The sequence below is a fragment of the Alexandromys fortis genome, unplaced genomic scaffold, assembly GCF_014885135.2.
Source record: "Alexandromys fortis isolate MF-2015 unplaced genomic scaffold, M_Fortis_MF-2015_v1.1 scaffold_64, whole genome shotgun sequence".
In the NCBI taxonomy this organism is placed as follows: Eukaryota; Metazoa; Chordata; class Mammalia; order Rodentia; family Cricetidae; genus Alexandromys; species Alexandromys fortis.
In genome coordinates, this window is record NW_026067976.1 from 2,984,336 (window position 1) to 3,002,266 (window position 17,931).

At 41.9% G+C, this 17,931-nt stretch overlaps 2 protein-coding genes across 5 annotated transcripts in view; one reads left to right on the plus strand and one right to left on the minus strand.

Moving 5' to 3' along the window:
* The first annotated feature begins 1,191 nt into the window (after positions 1 to 1,191).
* Rps6 (ribosomal protein S6) lies at positions 1,192 to 3,966 on the plus strand. 2 transcript variants are annotated; one of them, XM_050157381.1, is made up of 5 exons: positions 1,192 to 1,319; positions 1,832 to 1,963; positions 2,309 to 2,666; positions 3,580 to 3,737; positions 3,830 to 3,966. In XM_050157381.1, exons 1-5 carry the CDS (start codon positions 1,314 to 1,316, stop codon positions 3,923 to 3,925), a joined length of 750 nt encoding a protein of 249 aa, XP_050013338.1. In that variant the 5' UTR covers positions 1,192 to 1,313; the 3' UTR covers positions 3,926 to 3,966. The 2 variants fall into 2 exon arrangements, with proteins under 2 accessions (XP_050013338.1, XP_050013339.1); XM_050157382.1 differs by lacking the exons at positions 3,580 to 3,737; positions 3,830 to 3,966 and having other exon boundaries at positions 1,195 to 1,319; positions 2,309 to 2,964.
* A 2,569-nt stretch (positions 3,967 to 6,535) lies between these two features.
* The window catches only part of Dennd4c (DENN domain containing 4C), a 97,304-nt gene continuing 85,908 nt past the window's right edge, over positions 6,536 to 17,931 (minus strand). For all 3 annotated transcript variants that reach the window (XM_050157361.1, XM_050157360.1, XM_050157362.1), the window contains 7 exons: positions 17,627 to 17,809; positions 16,619 to 16,814; positions 13,433 to 13,678; positions 12,157 to 12,274; positions 10,562 to 10,703; positions 8,958 to 9,022; positions 6,536 to 8,323 (listed from right to left, as the gene is read on the minus strand). In XM_050157361.1, coding sequence (XP_050013318.1) covers positions 8,187 to 8,323; positions 8,958 to 9,022; positions 10,562 to 10,703; positions 12,157 to 12,274; positions 13,433 to 13,678; positions 16,619 to 16,814; positions 17,627 to 17,809 — 1,087 coding nt within the window. In that variant the 3' untranslated portion in view covers positions 6,536 to 8,186. The remainder of the gene's footprint in view (positions 8,324 to 8,957; positions 9,023 to 10,561; positions 10,704 to 12,156; positions 12,275 to 13,432; positions 13,679 to 16,618; positions 16,815 to 17,626; positions 17,810 to 17,931) is intronic.

Here is a 17,931-nt window from a genome sequence, read left to right on the forward strand (position 1 = left end):
CAAAAATACTGTTTGGAGATCCCTCTGCTGGTTGGTTCCATACTACTACAGTCTAAACTAACACATCTAGGGCTTAAGTGAACACATTCATATTTCATGGCATGTACTTAGCCGCATCCTGGGGATGCCTGAACTAAAAACCTGAGCGTTGACCATCTAGTACAGGGGCAGACCTTTCAATCATTTATGTGTAACGAACAATCAATATGAAACCAGTGCTACACTAGAGGAAGGCGGGATCCTACTTTAGGTAGTATGATTGAGGGAAGGTTTAGCGCTGATAGCTGACACTTCTTTAGTCCCAGCACAAGAGGGGTATAAGAGCCGGGCGGTGGTGGCGCACGCCTCTAATCCCAGCACTTGGGAGGCAGAGGCAGGCGGATCTCTGTGAGTTCGAGACCAGCCTGGTCTACAAGAGCTAGTTCCAGGATAGGCTCCAAAACCACAGAGAAACCCTGTCTCGAAAAACCAAAAAAAAAAAAAAAAAAAACCAAGAGGGGTAGAAGCAGGCGGGTCACTCTGGAGGCAGAGGCAGCCCCCAACCAACTCGCAAAAGGGAAAAAGATGGCGTAAGAAAAAGTAGGAAAGCCGGGCGGTGGTGGCGCACGCCTTTAATCCCAGCACTCGGGAGGCAGAGGCAGGCGGATCTCTGTGAGTTCGAGACCAGCCTGGTCTACAAGAGCTAGTTCCAGGACAGGCTCCAAAACCACAGAGAAACCCTGTCTCGAAAAACCAAAAAAAAAAAAAAAAAAAAAAAGGAAAACTCAAGACTCCGAGGCATCTGACGGTTGTCTGTGCTGGGAAAATGTGACTACTTAGCTTCTGCGACCCAGCGACTAGAGAAGTCACTCTGATAGATGCAGGACAAAGCACGGCGTTCAGGATTTCTTGCTGCCGATCGCTGGGATCAAGACAACAATCCTGCACTGGAAATCTTTCGCCGAGATGAGAGACAGGCTAGCCCAAGCGCGCTTTCCCACTTAGGACGCCAGGGTCGGGAACCGAGATTCGGCTCCGCGGCGTAGACCAGACTCACGCCGAGGCGGGAAACAGCACCGAGGAAGCGGCGAACCCGCAACACAAATGACCAGTGCCCTCACCGGAAAAACCAGGAAGCCCAAGCACCACTCCGCAAAGAGGACGCCTCTCGGCACGCTAGTAATCCACCCCCGGAAGTACCGCCCCTCTGGACTCGCTTCCGCCGGCTCCGGCGCAGGCCAGTCTCGCGAGACTTGAGAGCGCTATGTGACCTGGGTTAAGCGGAAGTTAGGTCTCTTTTTCGTGGCGCCTCCTAGGCGGTCGGCTGTGCGAAGATGAAGGTAGGAGGTGGTGGCCGGGCCTCAGTGAGAGCGGGGAGGCTTAGTGCGAGCACCAGAGCGCAGCATTGGCTCCGCCGCAGGTGGAGAAGGGGCTGAGGCAGGAGGATGCTCTCTCTCGTGGGCTTGGGGCTCCCCGGGAGCGCGGATGGCGGCCGATTGCGGCGTTGGATGGAACGGCGGACGTGGCTCCATGGCGGCGCCCGGCTCCCAACCCTGCACAGCCGGGTCTGAGGCTCAGCCCGCGGTGCGGCGGGCGGCCCGGCTGCTCGTGGCCCCGCGTCACCGCGTGCTCTGCGTTCCGGGATCGTGAGGGGCGCTCTGGCGGCCTCATCGCATTTCACAGAGCTGGAGGAATCCGTATCCCACTAATGTGGTACTTAACCCGTGCTCGGGCTTGCAGGGAGGAAGAGTTCGTGTCTCGAGTTTTCTGCCACAAAACGTTATGGGACCGTACTGTTGACGTTGCTGCGTGTTTTCTAAGGTTTCCTTTTTACCCCCCTTTAAATTCCTAGCTGAATATCTCCTTCCCAGCCACCGGCTGCCAAAAACTCATCGAAGTGGACGATGAACGCAAGCTTCGAACCTTCTATGAGAAGCGCATGGCCACGGAAGTGGCTGCCGATGCCCTGGGTGAAGAGTGGAAGGTAATGGTACTGGCAGGATTTCCCAGCTTTTCGCAGTGGTTGTGAGGACTGTCGGCGTTTGACAGAGCTGGGCTAATAGGGTTGCTTTGGAGTTAGGTCGTAGCTTTCTGCTGGGGAGAAGTGCCAAGAGGAGTTGTAATTCAGGCCTTTGGAAGCCCTTCATGATGACTCTTAAAACCTGGTTGGTTCGTAGTGGAGAATTTGCTCGTTGAACTTAATTTGGAAATGTAGAGAACTTGAGGTTATTTTCTGCTGAGGTGTGGCTCATTAGAGGTCAAGATCCTACATTTTATAGATTGGAACAGAACTGGTAAATGTACCGTTTTTTTTTTTTTTTCAACTCAGGGTTACGTGGTCCGAATCAGTGGCGGCAATGACAAACAAGGTTTTCCCATGAAACAAGGTGTCCTGACCCATGGCAGAGTGCGCCTGCTGTTGAGTAAGGGGCATTCTTGTTATAGACCAAGGAGAACCGGAGAGAGAAAGCGCAAATCTGTCCGAGGTTGCATTGTGGATGCCAATCTGAGTGTTCTCAACTTGGTTATTGTAAAAAAAGGAGAGAAGGATATTCCTGGACTGACAGATACTACTGTGCCTCGTCGGTTGGGACCTAAAAGAGCTAGTAGAATCCGGAAGCTTTTTAATCTTTCTAAAGAAGATGATGTCCGCCAGTACGTTGTCAGAAAGCCTTTAAACAAAGAAGGTAAGAAGCCCAGGACCAAGGCACCCAAGATTCAGCGTCTTGTGACTCTACGTGTTCTGCAACACAAACGCCGGCGTATTGCTCTGAAGAAGCAACGAACAAAGAAAAACAAGGAGGAGGCTGCAGAATATGCTAAACTTTTGGCCAAGAGAATGAAGGAAGCCAAAGAAAAGCGCCAGGAACAGATTGCCAAGAGGCGAAGGCTGTCCTCGCTGAGAGCTTCTACTTCTAAGTCTGAGTCCAGTCAAAAATAAGTCTGTAAGGGTAACAAATAAATGATCAGACCTTGAAAAAAAAATCAATCTTTTCTTGCTGGAAAGAAGTCTGTTCTCCATTCCTTTAGCCTCTTTACAGAACCACATATATTCATGGGCTAGAAGCTATTCAAGAAACTATTTTTCAATGTCTGCAGTAATAAACATAGATCTCTACCATCTTGGCTAACATTACAAGTATACTAACAAATCTCAATAAAAGACATCAGAGCCAGTGAGGCAGATTGATGGGCAGACATCCTTGTCACATAAACTTGGAGACCTGAATTCAATACCCAGAATCTATGCAAAGGTTACAGGAAAAAAAAATGTTTCTTCTGACCTCCACACATGCTACACACACACACATGTACACACACCAATGAAGAATTAAAAACATCACTGGTGATTGTGTCACTAGAGAGAATGTTTTGCTACAGAGGAAGCACTGGTTCCAGCTTCCAGTTTATCTTGGATTTACTATGACCATGAGAATGGTCTTCTTTCTTTTCTGGGCCATAGGTGTCATGTTGGTGAAATGATAGTTTCACCTAGAGCAACAACCCAGATATCCCTCAAACAAAGAATCGATAAAGAAAATGTCATTTATTTACATAATGCAGTATGTCTCAGCTGCTAGATACAAAATGGCATCANAGGTAAGAAGCCCAGGACCAAGGCACCCAAGATTCAGCGTCTTGTGACTCCACGTGTTCTGCAACACAAACGCCGGCGTATTGCTCTGAAGAAGCAACGAACAAAGAAAAACAAGGAGGAGGCTGCAGAATATGCTAAACTTTTGGCCAAGAGAATGAAGGTAAGACATGTAACAATGCAGAACTGCCACTGGGTTTGCACTTTTTTCCCCGAGAAATCCTTAACTGTTACTTTTTTTTTTTTCTTGTTTAGGAAGCCAAAGAAAAGCGCCAGGAACAGATTGCCAAGAGGCGAAGGCTGTCCTCGCTGAGAGCTTCTACTTCTAAGTCTGAGTCCAGTCAAAAATAAGTCTGTAAGGGTAACAAATAAATGATCAGACCTTGAGTCTCCCTTATTGGTTTTTTTTATTAGTTGTGTAACTGGATAAGTGAAGTTGAAAAGGAGCGAGTCAGAAATGAACTCACTGGGTTGTGCTAGAAATAAGGGGAAAGTGTTCCTATTTAAATTAGGTGCTTTTATCCTGGAACTAGCTCTTGGCAGACTAGGCTGGCCTTGAACTAACAAAGATCTGCCTGTCTTGGAGTGCTAGGACTAGGGATTTTTCTTAAGTATAGATGAGGCAATAAATGACTCAGTACATAAGATTAATAGTTTTAGTTCTGGAAATAACAGCCTTGCTGGTGTCACACACCTTTAGTCTCAGCTCTTGGAGGACATCCCAAGCAGGTGGATCTCAAGTTCAAGGCCAGTCTGCTCTACAAAGCGAATTCTAGGATAGCCAGGGCTGTTTGACAAAGAAGCCATTTTGCCCCAAAAAGGTGTTATCCACTACTACCTCTCCCTAGCCCCGTAGTATACCATAATTTCTACAGTGAATATAGCCTACTTGGTTGCATTCTTGGTGAAGGGCAAGGCTATCAGTTGTGCTAGGGTTAAACCTAGGCCTCAAGCATGCTGAACTACTGCTGATTGGCATCCAGTCTAAAACAGCTGTTCCACAAGGCAGAACCCATGTAACTGGTTCTTTTTGTTAGGCATAACTTTCTGTCATTTAGACCAAAGGTGTTTTGCAAGCACAAGTAAAATGGGAAATGTCCTTCAGAGGACAGGCTTAGAAATTCTGATCCAGTCATTTAAGGTTCTTCTCTCTGGCTGCTAGGGCACCATTCACAGGTATAGCCAAAAGAAGAGGGTGAACAGACTACACAGAGCAAAGCCACCTCAAATGAAAACTTGGGAACCTTTTTATTTGTGGAACACTAGGTAAATGGTGTCACTTTAACTGGTTGGTCATGTAGCTCTCAGCTGTTCTTAAGTCAGACTTAATTGTAAGGCTACTAAAACCACTATCAAGTCCTACTAAATGGTGACTTTAATATTGAAGAGATTCTGGAAGTTCATACTGGCTGTGAACATTATACACTCCTTGGTCTTTGTAGTGCTTAGCTTATGACATCACATCTTAGACCTCTCTTCCCAGCAGTTGATATTTCATCCTGTGCTCAGGCTAAAGCTAACCAGTCTTTGTTCCTGCCAAGGCATCTTTAGATGACACATATCTTACTGTTTTCCTGTGGTCTAGGCTGGGCTTGGAGGCAAAACTAATTTTTACCTAAGTAAGGCAAGGCCTGGCTGGCCTGGCACCAGGCTAGTCTATGTGCCAGCATGACTGGAAAGAATAGTATCTTAAGGTGTGTTACATGCATTGCAAATAGTAAAGCACAAAGCACTGCCTATAACCTGTGTAGTGATGAGCTCAGATATAAAGCCAATACTTTAAGTGACTGCTGCTTATGGGAGGAGGTAGCCAGCCTGCTTGTCAGTGGAGTCCACGACGGACAGGGGTATGTAGTCTTTAAAAGAAATGAAAACATTTTTAAAGCTTTAAGTCTTATGATTGGGAAATTTCAGACATGATTAGATGACTTGGTCACTATAGAAGTGTATGTATAACCTTAAACTGGGTACTTTTTGCTCATCAGTGAAGTTACCATGAAGTGTTACTTAGTTAAATTAAGTTCTATAAACTTAAGTCGTTGACCTTTTAGGTTGCTGGGGTCAGCATAAAAAAATTGCAGTACTAGAACTAATGTTAAACAAAATTTAAATTTTGAAGATTGCTGATCCTCAACTTTTCAAAATCTGGGATTGTCCCTTGAATGTGAGAAAGGTGCTAGAGAAAGCCTGTAAAATTAAGATGTGCCAGACTGGTGCACACCTTTAATTCCATCATTCAGGAGACAGGACAGGTGGATCTCTCATCTACGAGTTCAAAGCCAGCCTGGTGGTCTATCAGAACTAGTTCTAGAACAGGGCTGTTAAACAGAGAAACTCTGTTTTGGAAAAACCCTCCCCCCAAAGAAAGGAAAAAAAGGGGGTTAAGATTTAGCTAGATGGCCGGGCGATGGTGGCACAGGCCTCTAATCCCAGCACTCGGGAGGCAGAGACAGGCTGATCTCTGTGAGTTCATGTGAGTTCGAGACCAGCCTGGTAGATTTAGCTAGATGGTGGTGGCACGCCCCTTTAATCCCAGCAGAGAGGCAGGTAGATCTCTCAAATTCAAGGCCAGAGAGAAAGGCTGTGACAGGCAGGGCTCCAACAGTTCTCGTGGATGGTAGCAAAGACTTGTAAATTTCTAGAAAGCTGTGTCAAGCCAGTTGCTGGGGGTGCACACATTTAATCCCAGCACTTGTTAGGCAGAGTTGGGGATCTCTTGAGTTTGAGTCCAGTCTGGTCTCAGTGAATTTCGGGACAGCCAGGGAGACCCTGTCCCAAAAGCACAAGCCAAAATGAAAAGTTATACCAAAAGGTACTAAGTAACTAGCAGTTACTAGTTATAAGTTTGATAACCTTGACATAAAATACTTTGGCTAGTAGCAATTCAGGTTATAAAGACCAGAAAAAAAAATCCCAAAACAGAATGGAACACCCAATCACAGAAATTCAACAGACACAAAGTTTAAGATTTTTCTTTTTATTCAACTTTAATTTTATATATGCAAGATAATAAATTTATTGGGTCAATAAGTGTTAAGGTATAAGCTGTAAAAATATATATATTTGAAACTGTAAAAGATCCAATTTGAAGATTTTACAAACTTTCTGATAAAATTTTTACTTAACACTCAAAATTTAGAATTCTCCAAAGTCAGATGGACAACTTTTAACGTTGAAATGCTGGTACATAATTTTAAAAAGTTCCCACCACGCAGAAAAAATTTATGCTATTAATGTATACCATATTGAGGTAAGTTTATGTGTCGACTGGTTTAGTCACCTGCACTATTACTGTAAGTGCACAAATAACCACTGGCTTTCTAAACCATGCAGACAGCTAAGGCAAATTTGCTGTTCTTATGTTAATGGATGTTTTAAACAAAAAGCACAATAAATGTCAAGGTAGGGCTTGTGAGGTCATGATTTTCTTAAACTTACTGGCAATAAGCTCAATAAGCTTTAAGGTTTTAAGACTTAATTGATTCAACCTAAAAAAACCAGTATTTACAAATACACACTTATTCACAAGCATATAAATCAAAATATTGTACAAGAATAAAACTTTTATGTGCAGTGCAAATTCTCTGTGCCACAGGGTGGTTTTTTTTTTTTTTTTTTTTTTTTTTTTTTTTTTTTTTTTTGTGGTACTAGGAACTAAACCTAGGGCCTTACATAAGCCAAATGCTCTTAACCACTGAACTGCATTTCCAAACTTCCTTACAACTTATTTTGAGATAGGAGTTGTTCAGGCTGGCCTTGAACTTATCCTCCTGCCTCTACCTCCGCCTCCCAAGAAATCAGGATTATAAAATGTAATCAATGCCAACATTTGGCCTGCCTGAATAAAGATTTCAGGGTCAAAGACTACACATACCTTAGCATTTTAAGTATGTTCTGGATAATTTCAGTAGGTTACAAAGTTTAATTTCATTTTACCTATTGGATTCCAATGGAAGCATCATAGATTAATTTGGTATTGGAAGAAGATGGAAAGGAGCACCTGGATATACAAGATACAACCTACTAACAGGATAATACATAATTTAAAAGGTAAAATAGAAATTTAAGTCACAGGGAAGGCAGTTAGGACTTACAGATGCTTTTGGAACTGCTGAGGCCTCCTTCCAGAAACTATTGCAACATGCAATCTAAGTATTTTAATAAATAGACACACACATACCTACCACATAGCCCCACACATATACAATCATACACAGTTACTCTTATAATTGAAATATTTCACTTGTTTTGGGGTTAGGCAAATTTAATTTGCCATTTTCCAGCTCAGCAGCTTCAATAAAACCAAGTATCTAGAAAGATGACTATTTCTTATACACATACTGTGAAATCCAAAAATAGTTTTGGTTGTTTTCAGCAGAGGCAGAGAAATAGGTCAGGAACTGAAAATTTCCAACATCAATAAACCTCAGGGAGTTGAGTGATATTTTACATTCTGAGATGATTCAGTATGAATTACAGTTTCTTTGTATTTTTATCCCCAAGAGTTACTTCATTGCAGCTTTCACCAAGTCATGATTTGGGGAAAAACTAGAAAAGTTTCCAGGCAGGATCTATTTCCCCACTACTCTACCAAAATTCGAATGTATCTTATTTAAATGAGAGGCGCTCCAAAACATTTCCTGCACCACTCCACACTCATACTTGGCGGGGCATCGATTTTCTGTAACTTTTCAAGAATCTCTGAAGATAGACTTCTGTATGCAAGTCCATATTCATTGTCAAAAGCCTCTGAAAAACATTTTCAAAAATGCAATTGTAATTTTTTTTAATCAAAAGCTATGTACTTAAAAACATGAGTCATGTGACACATTTTTAAATTGATTTTTTTGGGGTGGAATGGAGTAGGGAATACATGTCACAGTGTATGTGTGGAGGTCAGAGGAAAAGTTGAGGGACTCAAGTTTTCTCTATCATGTGGGTCCTGGGGATAAACTTGGTTATCAGGCCTGGTGGCAGGCGGCCTCTATCCACTGAGCCATCTCACCTGCTGTTGTTTTAAAACAGTCTTACAGCCCACACTGCCCTCCAACTTGTGATCCTCCAATCTTAGTCCGCAAATGCACCAGGCCCAGCTAGAGAGAGTAATCTCTTTTGCTTTTAAAGAAAGGCTGTAGTTTAGCTTATTCCAGAGGGAAAGTCCACAATGGTGCAGAAGGCATGGCATGATGGCAGGGTCGGAAGCTGATCACATTTCAGCCGTTCTAAAGGCAACTATTTACTCATACCAGCTTCATTTTTCTTGTCCCTGTATGCTAGGAATATGGCCTAACACTTCTACCAGCTCCATTAGAAAACAAAACCCCACTTCAATTTAGAAAATAAAACTGAAGTCTTTTAAATAATTCCCCATTAATCAACTTACCAATATCAATATTTTCTCTTCCAAGAGACACTAATGATAAGAAAAGGATTTCTCTGTATAAACTCCTATAAAAAGAAAGAAATTTTCTGAAGTGGTAAACAACAACAAATAGCAAACAAAATGTGCAGATGGAGATTTTTAGTGATTTTTTAAAATATTTATTATGTATACAATATTCTGTCTACATGTATGCCTGCAGGCCAGAAGAGGGCACCAGACCTCATTACAGATGGTTGTGAGCCACCGTGTGGTTGCTGGGAATTGAACTCAGCACCTTTGGAATAGCAGGCAATGCTCACCATCTCTCCAGCCCTTGGTGATTTCTTTGTGACTAGAGTTTCACTATAGCCCAGGGTGTATAGCTCACTTTGCAGTGGAGACTGGCCTCAAACTTCAAAGTGCTGAGATTACAGATACAAACCAGCACATCTGGCAGTATACAGTGAAAGCATATCAATTCCATACTGGGTTAGCAGCTCTGTAATTCCTGCTTTCACGTAACACCTTGGGTATGTGTGGCATCTTTGAGGAAGCTGGTTGAAGGGTATGCTAAACTCTGTATGTAAAAAATATCCTATGAGCCACTAATTCCAATTTTAAACTTTTAAAAAGAGTTAATGGGGGTTGGGAGGTGTGGCTCAATCACACAGCACTGGCTGAACATGCACAAGACTCCCTGGGTTTGAACACCAGTACCACTGCTCTAGGGCTGTGGCCAAGTGGCACTGTGTTTGCCCAGCATACATGAGAGCCAAAGTCTAACTCTTACCTAGCATGGCAAACATTAAACAAATGAGGTGGACCTGTGAGATAAACTTTTTATCATGGTAGAACAAGCACTGTGAGTTCAAGGTCAACCTGGTCTACATACTGAGTTCCAGGCCAGTCAAGATTATATAGGGACTTACATCCAAACAAAGGAGAGGATGCTGGGGTATTCATAGCGTTTGATATAATTATGCACCCCTCCCCTTACAAAGCTTCCACAACAAAATGCAGTTACTCAAGATGTGAATGTGTACAGATCCCAATAACAAGGATGAGGAAAGTAGTTCCACACTTTCCTAAACTGATCCTATTTCTAATCTCATAGTATCCAACAAGAAAAAAATGGTGAGGTCATCACAGGATGGCACAAGTTGTACTTACATGTGTCAAAGTTTAAAAATTCACTGCCTCTGTGCCCCGAGTGCTGGGATTAATGGTGTGCATCAAAGATTTCCAATGAAGAGGAGAAACATTTCCAAAATATACCATACACCTTCATCGAGGACTTACCTTGCTAAGATTTAACCTATTCTCTTTGACTGACTCACTGTCAGACATGAATGCATATATTTGAATATAGTCATTTCTTTTACAATTACACACCATAAAATGTTAAATTGAGTGGCATCAAGAAAAAGATACTGCCGGGCGGTGGTGGCGCACGCCTCTAATCCCAGCACTCGGGAGGCAGAGGCAGGCGGATCTCTGTGAGTTCGAGACCAGCCTGGTCTACAAGAGCTAGTTCCAGGACAGGCTCCAAAACCACAGAGAAACCCTGTCTCGAAAAACCAAAAAAAAAAAAAAAAGAAAAAAGAAAAAGATACTGAGATCATTACCTTTGTCTTTTCACATCCGGCTTCATTTGCTGGGAAAGCAGATTGATGGGCTTCAGAACGTCATTCTGCTGAATACTCTGCCTGATAGTCTCAACTAAAGCGCTGGCTGCCTGCTGCTCCTCTGATGGTTTCTTCTCAGAATCTAAAGAACAAGACATGGAGAGCAGGTTTCCCAAGCAGTAACAAGGTTTCCAGAGCTATGTCATCTTGAGGTCTTCAAAAATCACCTCCTTTTTGCCAGTAAAAGCAGTGATAATGTGCTTACTAAAACATGTAACTCTCTTCCCTTTTCTCAAACTTAAAGCTTCTTCCCTGGGGCTGGAGTATGCTCCACTATATTCTAGAAACTAGTAGGGAAGGAACAACCTTTATTGACTGTGAGTACACCAGAAGGGAACCGGAAGAGAAAAAAATAAAAATCAGAGACTGGGCAGTGGTGGTACACACCTTTAATCACAGCACTCTGGAGGCAGAGTCTAGTAGATCTCTGAGTTTAAGACCAGCCTGGTCTACAGAGTGAGTTCCAGGAGAGCCAGGACTATACAGAGAAAATCTGTCTCAAAAAATCAAAAGGAAACTCAGAGCTGGGCGGTGGTGGTGCATGCCTTTAATCCCAGCACTCAGGAGACAGAGGCAGGCAGATCTCTGTGAGTTCAAGGCCAGTCTGTAGTCTATGAAGATTGTTCCAGGACAGCCAGAATTATAGAATTATTACACAGAGTAACCCTGTCTTGAAAAACAAAAACAAAAAACAGAAAAAAAAAAAAAGGAAAAAGAAACTCTGTATCCTTCCAAGATCCAGGAACATCAGGGCTGGTACCACTCTCCAGGCTCAAGCAAGCACCTACCCGGGATAAATGGTTTGTCCAGCAAATGGAACCCTCCATCTTACAAGTTTTCTAGTATGTTCCAATGAAAGGCATATCTGCTCTGTCTCTTTTGTACAACCAGAGCGCATATCCATTCCATTCTTACTGGCAATCTCCATTCTTTCCATGGCTAGCCCTGCTCATAGTGACATTTTATATATATAATATACACACCTATTTTTTTTTCTCCTAGCAACTTGCCTTCTCTGCTTCCTCAAGAAACAGATTCCTGAGGTCTTCAGGACGGCAGTTAGCCAAATGCTTCTTCAGCCATAACTCCCATTGAGTATGAGCCCACAGATTCTCAATTCCCCCTCCCTATGTTGTCCCATACCAACTGGAAGTAGCCCATATATCCAAGAAAGTCGGGATGTTTAGCTGGAATCTGCAGTCCCACTCTAAACCCTGCCCTTGCAGAAAGACCTCAACTACAGGGTATTTAAGCTGCCCCCTCCTCTAGACCTGCTTCCTTCCCCTGCCTCACCTCCGGGGGACTGGAAAGGTCCACAAGAATGCTTTGCCCAACAAACCTAGTCTTTTTAATTTGGCTTGATCTGGCTTACTGCATAGGTAGAGAAATCTATTATTGGGGGTATAGAAAACCTGTTATCTAGCCTTGACTGTCCTGAACTCACAGAAATCCACCTATCTCTGCCTCCTGAGTCCTGAGATTTAAGGAATATACCAAGCCCAACCCTGTTGTGTCTTAGATTCTCTTTTACTTACTCAAGTTCCTCCATGAGACATATAGAGGTTCTCCTGGTTCCTGATGAAGGTTGATATTATCCCATAACAGTTGTATATACACAAGTTTGCTGTCCTGGGACAAAGATGATAGAGGAAGCTAAAAGAGATTAATAAAATTAGCCTCTCAAATAAAATTTTACCAGTAATAAAATCTAATGAGTTTTTCTTTCTCTCTTTCCTTTCTTTCTTCCTTTCTTTCTTTCTTTCTTTCTTTCTTTCTTTCTTTCTTTTTTTTTTTTTTTTTGGTTTTTTGAGACAGGGTTTCTCTGTAGCTTTGGTGCCTGTCCCAGAACTAGCTCTTGTAGACCAGGCTGGCCTCGAACATGAGTTTTCTTTTTAACTGTAGACCCAAAATTCTGAGCAAAAGTTTTAATTTTTATTAATACCTGATGATAAACTGCCTTGTTTTCTGGCATATAAGTTTAGTTTTTCTGACATTATAAATAGTACAAAGGCATAGGAGAAGTTAGCCATCATTACAACGAAGTCTAGTAAAACACAGTATGAGAGTGTCTATAACTTTACAAGGTAACTTTTTTCAATCACTACCTGCTAATCAAGTCAAACTAAAATTTATAATATTTAAGAAAGACTGTGCTATGCGCCAAGTGTGTTTGGGGCCTGGTGTCTCCCAATGTGCAGTATCATAAAAGTATGTATAAAATACAGCTCCCTGTCAACAGTGATCCCAATAAGGGCTTTAGGAGGCAGGTCCTGGAGGTGGCCCGAGTGTGATCACTAGTGAGGCATTTACTTTACATAAATTACATAACTTCCCTAACTGTTAACTAATTCTCTGAAAGTTATGGACGGGACTTTTCAAACAAGACAGGCGTGCATATTCCAGGAGAGACGGTGATACCTGATGATTAAAGCTTCTGTCTAGACAACTGTGCAGCTAGACAGAGAATCCTGAGTCCAGGCCGTATAGATATACACATGGGAACACTAGGTACAGCTCCAGGAGCTCTAAAAGAGAAGATAATCTCTTGGATATCAATTTTCTCTTCACTGCTGGCTGGGATGTGATTGATAGCCTGAACACAGAAGTCAGTCATCCTGAAGCATAAAGTCTTAAAAATGGAGATCCTATACAGCTTAAAACACACACACACACACACACACACACACACACACACACACACACACCGAAACCAGAAGGCTCAGATCCCAACACTGTACCATCCCATCTCGCCTTATCTTACTCATTTAAACTACATTATGCAGTCCAAGTATATAGAAGGTGGTACCTCACCTGCACACCTTCATTACAATGTTCAGATGTGAGGATAAGTCCTGGCAAGTTGCTAGGAAGGTCCAAACGTCTGAAATACCAAACCAGGTTCCAGAAAATGATTGGATGTTGATTGATGAAAGAGGATGTATGAATGACCTGATCACCTTCATTTTCTAGCAAAGATTCAAGTTCCTTCCGAAGTACTAGAGGACTCAAATAGGGCACAGACACAGGAGGAGGATTGGGCCTTTTTCCTAGATGGTCCTTTAAGAATATATAAAAAGTGGACATTATTTAATTCTGGATGTTTGCCAGTACTCTGCAGTGAGATTATCTTTTCTATGCTGTTTAAATTGTATTTCAGGATGATTACTATCTGTAATATGCTAATGAATGAAAGCAAACAATGTCACTAGATTATGCTTAAGCTAAATCATTACCAGAAAAAATTAATAATCAACATCAGTAAACTCTTTAAATAAATATAACAAAATAGTTTTGCTTTGTTTTTTCAAGATAGGGTTTCTCTGTGTAGCCCTGGCTGTCTTGGAACTAGCTTTGTAGACTAGGCTGGCCTCAAACTCAGAGATCTGCCTGCCTCTGTCTTCCAAGATTGGGATTCAAGGCATGCACCACCACTTCCCTGCAAATGTCTTATTTATTTATTTTTATTCTATGTGCACATTTGTCTGTGTGAAGGTGTACTGGAATTACAGACAGCTGTGAGCTATCATGTGGATGCTGAGAATTGAGCTTAGGACCTCTGGAAGAGCAGCCAGTGCTCTTAACTGCTGAGCATCTCTCCAGCCCCAAAAAAGACTTTAAAGACTTAAAAAACAAAACAAAACTGTGACAGTTATTGTTGTGACTATGACAACTCTAAAAGATGGAATAATTGGTTTTTTCTTTGTTAGCTAGGAGTGGTGGCTGACAAAGACGGAAGTATTTCTTCAAGTTTGAGGCCAATGCAATCAATATATTGAACTCAGGGTCAGGTTAGGATATATAATGAAAAGTTGTTTTAAAAAAAAAATCCAACATGAAGCCCTACAACTTCAAGATGCTATTCCAAACACTGAGAAGTAAGTTCACTGAGATGTTAGACTGGATCTGGTTAATTTTGGTGTCTGATATTTTTTATTTCCAAGTTTTTAAAATAAAGTTAATTTAAGAAAAAAAATCAAAACCAAACAAAACATACCCTACACCTAACGAAGCTTCTAGACTGTAAAGCTCCAGACTGTGAGAACCCCTAGTAGTTAAGACAAAGGGTACAGCAGTTTGGGTTTTTTTGTTGTTGTTGTCTATTTTGTTTTTTTTTTTTTCCCCCAAAACAGCATTTCTCTGTAGCTTTGGAGTCTGTCCTGGAAATAGCTCTTATAGACCAGGCTGGCCTTGAACTCTCAGAGATCCGCCTTTTGAGTGCTAGGATTAAAGGCCTGGGTCACCACCATCTGGCTTTTCAGCTGTTTTTAAAAAATGATTTATTTATTTGTTTGTTTGTTTATTTATTTGACGTGCACTGGTGTTTTGCCTGCAGGTATGTTTGTCTGTGTGAGGGTTTTGGATCCCCTGGAGGTGGAGTTACAGGCAGTTCTGAGCTGCCGTGTGGGTGCTATTAATTGAACCCAGGTCCTCTGAAAAAACAGCCTGAGCCATCTCTTCAGTCCCCAATGGATCTAGTTTTATCAACAAACAAATTATGAGAAGAAAAAAGGAGTCTACAATTTAAAAACTAAGGTTTACCAACCAATTGAAAGGCATAAACTTTACAACTTTACTTCACCCTGATGCCTAAAATCACACTCTACCCCCCCCCTTTGACCCTACTATAACGACAGAAAGTCAGAACAAAGACTGATGACTACCTGGTTTGTGATTATGTCTGTTAAAATCATTTACAGATATTTGCTGAAATAATCACACATAGCATAATGTTGAAACTACCTTCAAAATAATCTGGGCATAGAAAAGTGAATGAAGACATGGTGTAGGAGGGTCTTCTTTCTATGTGTTGCTTTCACTGGTTGAATAAAGAAAACTGCCTTGGCCTTTGATAGGGCAGCCCTTAGATGGGCGGAGAATACAGAACAGAATTCTGGGAGGAAGAAGGCAATGTGGCAGATGCCATGGCTCTCCTCTCTGAGATGGACGCTGGTTAGACTCTTGCAGGTAAGCCACAGTCAAGTGTCAATACACATTAATGGAGATGGGTTAAACTAATATGTGAGAGTTAGCCAATAAGAGGTTAGAACTAATGGGCCAGGAAGCAATTAATACAGATCTCCATGTGATTATTTCGGGCATAAGCTAGCCGGGTGGCGGGGATGCAGCCTGCTGCTCCTCATTACAACAAAGACGTGCATCGAAGAATGGTCGCCAGCTGGAAACAGGACCTGAGCGGAGCTGGGTATGGTAGTATTCACACCACCACATTGTTGAGACCTCGTACATTTTTAAAAACTTTCCATATTAAAAAAATAGTTGAAGCTAGGTATGGTAGCACATGCTTGTAATCCCAGCATTTGGGAGATAGAAGCATGAGGATACCCACAAGTTTGAAGGCCACCTCATCTCATAGTGACTAGGGCAGTTGGAGCTACAAAGCAAGACTATGTCTCAAAAAGTCAAAGTGCACACACATACACATGTAATTTTAAGTTTTAAAAGTTTTTGGTTTCTTTATGGACTTTTTGGGACAAGATGACCTTGAACCTGCCATCTCTGAATACAATTATGCAGCATCATACCTGGCAAAGGTTTATGTTCCTATGTGTGTATGTGTGCACATGGAGACCAAAGTTTGACACTCTCGACCTTATTTGTGAGACAAAGTCTCTCACAGGCCCAGGGATCGTCTTGCCTCCATCTACACGGTGTTTGGATTACTAGGCATGTACCATCATACGTGGCTTTTTCCATCGGTAAGTACAGGAGATCTGAACTCAAGTTCTCACGCTTGTGCAACAGCACTTGAATGGCTGAGCCATCATCTCCCCAGCAAGCCAGGGTCTTGTATGTAGTTCTGCTGGCCTTGAAACTCCCTGTGTAGCTTACCTTAATCTGTCTCAGTCTCTTGAATGCTGGAAATACAGGTGTGAGACACCAAAAAAAATTGTACCTATCACTTTTCACGTGATATCATGAAATTATGGAGTGTTCCTTAATTACAAGAGTATACAGTATGATTACAATGATACATACCACATCTTCTTGCAGACTATTTGGAAGACTAACTGTTGAAATACCATGAAATGGTCGCTGGGAGAAGTCAATATTTTGCAAAGGACCTCCAACGCTATGACTTCGAGTCAAAGACACATTTCGTTTAGATAAACTATTAGGCACAGATGAAATTTTCACACTTTGGACATCAACACTGGTTTTCTTTATTTCATCACTTAAAAAAAATGAAACAATGCAGTTAAGTCATGAAAAACAGCTGAAATCTACAGTATTTTCTACAGTGAATTTAAATGTCCTGAATCACCTGAGAATTGGTATCCGTTAAGAATTAAATGTGGGGCTGGAGAGATGGCTCAGCAGTTAAGAGCACTGGCTATTCTTTCAGAGGTCCTGAGTTCAATTCTCAGCAACCATAAGGTAACTCACAGCCATCTACAGTGGTGTCTTATGCCCTCTTCTGGCATAAAGGCATACATGCAGATAGAGCACTCATACATAAATAAATATTAAAAAAAGAATTAAATGGGAAGCTGGAGGTGTGGCTCAGTGGTAGAGCACTTGCCAGCCATGTGAGCACTGTCATTCAGTTTCTACCATGCCTCTCCCCATACAACGAATAAACATTTTCCAAGCATTTCAAATGCTGGTCAGGTAATTAACTGGAGAAGAGTGTAAGAGGACATGATATAAATTAAAAAAAAAATAAGGTGCCTTTGGTTGCTTTATTCAAACATCATCTCATCTTTATTAAAGAAAATCTCAAATAAGTACTCATCAATGTATGCAAATACAAGTTTGCTGAGAGGCATTTAATTTCTACCAGGCCACGATCTGCGAACAGAGACAGGATCTGACTAACATTGGCAAGGGGCAGGGATAGGACAGGGTCTCATTGATGAGCACAGATTGGCCTTAAACTTGAAATCTCCTGCCCTCAAACAGCTAGCCCAGCCAGACTGTCTTTAATATAGACTGTTTACAGGAATACCTCATTTCCTACAGTGAACTCTGTGCACCCTGTGGTACCTTGATTCGACTGTATAGCTTGCTTCTTCTATTATGGTCTGGCTGTGTTTTGAGAAATCCATAAAGCTGATTAAGTCAGGTTCTGCTGAACTGGACACAGGTTTGTGCTCTGAGGGCTCATTTGCCGATGGAATGCTGCCACTTTGCAAACTGTCACCAGATGTACTTGGTTTCAGGAAAAAGCTAAATAAGAAACAAAAAAGAAAGAAAGAGGAAGAAGGAAAGAAAGAAAAAGCCGTTAAAAAATCCCTTTCTCCATAAATGATTTATACACATAATTTTTGAATGTGGTAAATATTTCAATA

Bases quoted from the DNA above. Each gene is read 5' to 3' on its own strand.
- Rps6 (XM_050157381.1), top strand. The intron at 1,964-2,308 runs GTAATGGTACTG...TTTTCAACTCAG, and splicing joins CCCTGGGTGAAGAGTGGAAG to GGTTACGTGGTCCGAATCAG. The intron at 3,738-3,829 runs GTAAGACATGTA...TTTCTTGTTTAG, and splicing joins TTTTGGCCAAGAGAATGAAG to GAAGCCAAAGAAAAGCGCCA.